This window comes from Berghia stephanieae, chromosome 3 (assembly GCF_034508935.2).
Source record: "Berghia stephanieae isolate SIO BIC M18660-M18661 chromosome 3, UCSD_Bste_1.3, whole genome shotgun sequence".
Taxonomy (NCBI): domain Eukaryota; kingdom Metazoa; phylum Mollusca; class Gastropoda; order Nudibranchia; family Aeolidiidae; genus Berghia; species Berghia stephanieae.
The window spans coordinates 95,193,400-95,195,899 of record NC_088362.1 but is presented as its reverse complement, the minus strand read 5'-3'; the positions used below and the strand labels follow the sequence as shown (position 1 = coordinate 95,195,899).

Genomic DNA, 2,500 nt, shown 5'->3' with positions numbered 1-2,500 from the left:
TGTGGCAAAGATGAATTAAGGTGACGTGTTGTCTTTGTTTATATAGATATAAGGCGACGGCTCCTCATGGAGAAATTAATATATTTACGAAGGGGGTGATCGCCATCCTTCAAAACGTTCACCATTTTACTTATACAAAATCTCTTGAACAGTTCTTCCACATTGGAAATTGGATGAGTATAACTCCTGGCTTTATCAATTATCCGATCAATTTTCGTAATGTCGCAAATACTAGCATTTCCACACCATGCTGTAATACAAAAAGTAATAACGGTCTCCAAAACGGATCTATAAAAAAGGGTGCATAACGTTTTGTCTATGTCAAATTCTGAAAGCTTCCGAATAAAATACATTCTTTTGTTCAATTTAGAGATAACAGCATCGGTTTGTAAATACCACTGCAATTTATTGTCAATTAAAATATCCAAATATTTGTAAACCGAAACTTGCTCAACAGCTTGATTGTTAATTTTGAGCGGACTGATGGAATTTGTATTCTTTCTAAAATCAAAAATTATTTCTTTGGTTTTTCCTACATTTAATTTCAGGGAGTTATCTTCAACCAGCCTAAGCCTACTAATCCAAATTCTAGAGGCGCCGAATTGAATCAATAATCTACAGTAAAATAAGGAGAGTAAAATGACTCATATAATTACTTGATAGTACTTGCCATATTCTTGAAATTGAGAGCAATGTGATGATGATGATGATGATGATGATGATGATGATGATGATGATGATGATGATGATGATGATGATGATGATGATGATGCATTACCTTTTTCACATAGAGTTCCAGTATAACCAGAAGGACAAATACAATTCTTTTTAGTGCTGTCACACTTGCCGCCATTTTTACATTTCAGAGGACATGAACTTCCTGATATGAAAAAAAGTAAAAAGTTGTTCTTTTTGGAATACTGACAAAAGTACATAAAAGGATGAAGAGAAGGAGAGGAAGAGGAACAAAAGGAGGATAAGGAAGAGGAGGAGGAAGAGGAGGAGGAAGAGGAGAAAGAGGAGGAGGAGGAGGAAGAGAAGGAGGAGGAGGAGGAGAATGAAAAGGACGAGGACGAGGAGGAGGAGAAGGAAGAGGAGGAGAAAGGGGAAGGAAGCGGAAGACTTGGAGGGGTTGGTATGAAGAAACGAGAGAGGGAGAGAAAATACATTTATGTCGATTTAGGTGCCCTTTTTTCTTATTGTGCGAATTAGTAACCTTTTAGTTTCAGTTTGCTCTTATACTTCTTCATTAGTTTTCTTCTCTGTCCATAAGATTTTTATAATCCTTCTAAAAAACCACATTTCTGCTGCCTCCAGTTTCACAGCCATAAAATAATACTGATCATACATCGGCCTTCAAAACCCTATGTTTTGTAGTCATTGTGGTTTTTTGAAAATTAGACTTATGTTATTTAAATTATCTTTAGCTATTGCAATTCTTCGTTTTATTTCTGTGCTACATCTGCCATCTGAAGTTATTATGTATCCAAGATATTTAAATATCTTAACTTGTTTTATCGTTTCTCCTTTGCTTATTAAGTTACATGTTGGATTTCTTTCTTTCCTTGGAACAACCATGCATTCTGACTTTTAAAAATTGAAATATAAACCCATACGTTCACTCTCTGTAACAACTTTAATAATAATAATAATAATAATAATAATAATAATAATAATAATAATAATAATAATAATAATAATAATAATAATAATAATAATAACGAATGATAATGATATTAATATACTAATAATGATAATAATAATGATGAATGATGATGATGATGATGATGATGATAATAATGATGATGATGATGATGATGATGATGATGATATTATTGCTATGTGGTCTAGTGGTATACACACTCGCTTTCGGATTGGAAGGTCCTGGACTGAGTCCATCAACATTGATAAGGTGAAAATAGCATTTCTTGTACCATTGTCAGGGACATATCCAAACTGAGTTCTTGATATCTCTGGTTTTAGACTTTTCCTCATTCTGCTCATTAGTACTCTTAAAAGATTTTTTCTGTGACTCATCGTTCGGTGTTACTCACATCCGTGGACCCTGGTTACCTTGGAAGTGCTATGAATACTGACTTTAATAAATCATCTGGAATTTTACCACTGTCATATATCTTATTTAATAGATTTGTCACTGTGTTTAAACCTAAATCCTCTAATGTTATGATAATTTCTATTGGGATATTATCAGGGCCTATTGCTTTGCCTTACTTCATTTTTTAAAATAGCTGCTTCTACTTCATCTTTTAAAATTGGTGGCCCGTCTATCTCTTTGTTTATTGTTAATTTTTCTCTTTCATCAAAAAGTTCCTCTATATACTCTGACTATCTATTCAACACATCTGTTCTATCTATCAAAACATTGCCATCTTTAGACTTTATGCATCCTGTTCCTGAATATACTCTTTTACCACTGACTTCTTTTATCTTTTCATGTATAAATTTGCAATCACTATTTTGTTTTATTTCTAGTTCTTTT

At 33.0% G+C, this 2,500-nt stretch overlaps 1 protein-coding gene across 1 annotated transcript in view; it reads right to left on the bottom strand.

Moving 5' to 3' along the window:
• The window catches only part of LOC144969398 (uncharacterized), a 73,618-nt gene that overhangs the window by 45,599 nt on the left and 25,519 nt on the right, over window positions 1-2,500 (bottom strand). The window contains exon 13 of the mRNA XM_078908507.1: window positions 779-880. Within this exon, the coding sequence (XP_078764633.1) occupies window positions 779-880 (102 nt within the window). The remainder of the gene's footprint in view (window positions 1-778; window positions 881-2,500) is intronic.